Source organism: Colobus angolensis, unplaced genomic scaffold (genome assembly GCF_000951035.1).
Source record: "Colobus angolensis palliatus isolate OR3802 unplaced genomic scaffold, Cang.pa_1.0 Scaffold22, whole genome shotgun sequence".
Taxonomy (NCBI): Eukaryota; Metazoa; Chordata; class Mammalia; order Primates; family Cercopithecidae; genus Colobus; species Colobus angolensis.
Window position 1 is genome coordinate 5,166,104 of NW_012115377.1, and position 997 is coordinate 5,167,100.

The following is a 997-nucleotide window of genomic DNA, read 5'->3' on the forward strand; positions in this document are numbered from 1 at the left end:
CCCCCCCCCGCTCCCGCCCTCAGCCTCCCAGCTCAGAGTCGAAGCTCCTCTGCTCCGCGCTGCAGGCTTCGCCGTCACCGGTTGCACCTGTGGCTCCGCCTGTGGCTCGTGGGATGTGCGCGCCGAGACCACATGTCACTGCCAGTGCGCGGGCATGGACTGGACCGGAGCGCGCTGCTGTCGTCTGCAGCCCTGAGGTCGCGCGCAGCGCGTGCACAGCGCGGGCGGAGGTGGTTACAGGTCCGGACGGATTGGGGGGGAAGCTGGAAATAAACCTGGAGATGATGATGATGGAGCGGATCTGAGCCCTGCGTGGTTTCTTTAGTAGGTCCAGAGGGACTGATCTAGCGTCTCCAAGAAGAGTGGGGCGCGCAGCTGCTGGAGGGGGCGGGGAGACCGCGACTTTCTACTGCCCCATCCTCCTTCCTCCTTTGGGGTCTCCAACTGCTTCCTCCGAAAATAGGGCCTGAGCTTCTTCTGGTGACGTCCCCACCCACCCAAGCCTCATGGCCACCTTCAAGAGGGGACTTCTCACCTTTGAGGCTACCTTGACACTCACTCTGGGATCTCCGACCTCCCCAGGAAGTGACTGGGTCATTTTCCCCCTGTCCTCATAATGAGGCTTCATCTAGGACCTGGGTCAGTCTGGGCAGTGGACAGGACCCTCCAGGGCCCCAAGACTCCAGGAGCCCCAGGTCAGGGGTGTCTCAGCCCAGAGCTGGAACATGTACCCCTCACTTCCTACCTGCAAGGAGGAACCCCCAAGGCACAGGCAAAGTTGAGTTACCTGATGTCGCGTGTCATCACAAGTTCACGTTTTCACACAGGCAAGTCCAGTTGTGAGTAGTTAGTTACAACCAGAGACACACAGGGTGCTTACCCCCTCCTGGACACTAGATTATGAAAACACAGAGCAGGGGACTTGTCTGCTCCTAGGTCTTCCCAGGGTTTCGTTTCTTCCCTTCCCTTCCCCTCCCTTCCCCTACCCTCCCTTTCC

The 997-nt window shown here is 60.1% G+C and overlaps 1 protein-coding gene across 2 annotated transcripts in view; it reads left to right on the forward strand.

Moving 5' to 3' along the window:
• The window catches only part of RETN (resistin), a 1,752-nt gene extending 1,454 nt beyond the window's left edge, over positions 1-298 (forward strand). For both annotated transcript variants that reach the window (XM_011943574.1, XM_011943575.1), the window contains exon 4: positions 66-298. In XM_011943574.1, coding sequence (XP_011798964.1) covers positions 66-196 — 131 coding nt within the window. In that variant the 3' untranslated portion in view covers positions 197-298. The remainder of the gene's footprint in view (positions 1-65) is intronic.
• Positions 299-997: the final 699 nt, after the last annotated feature.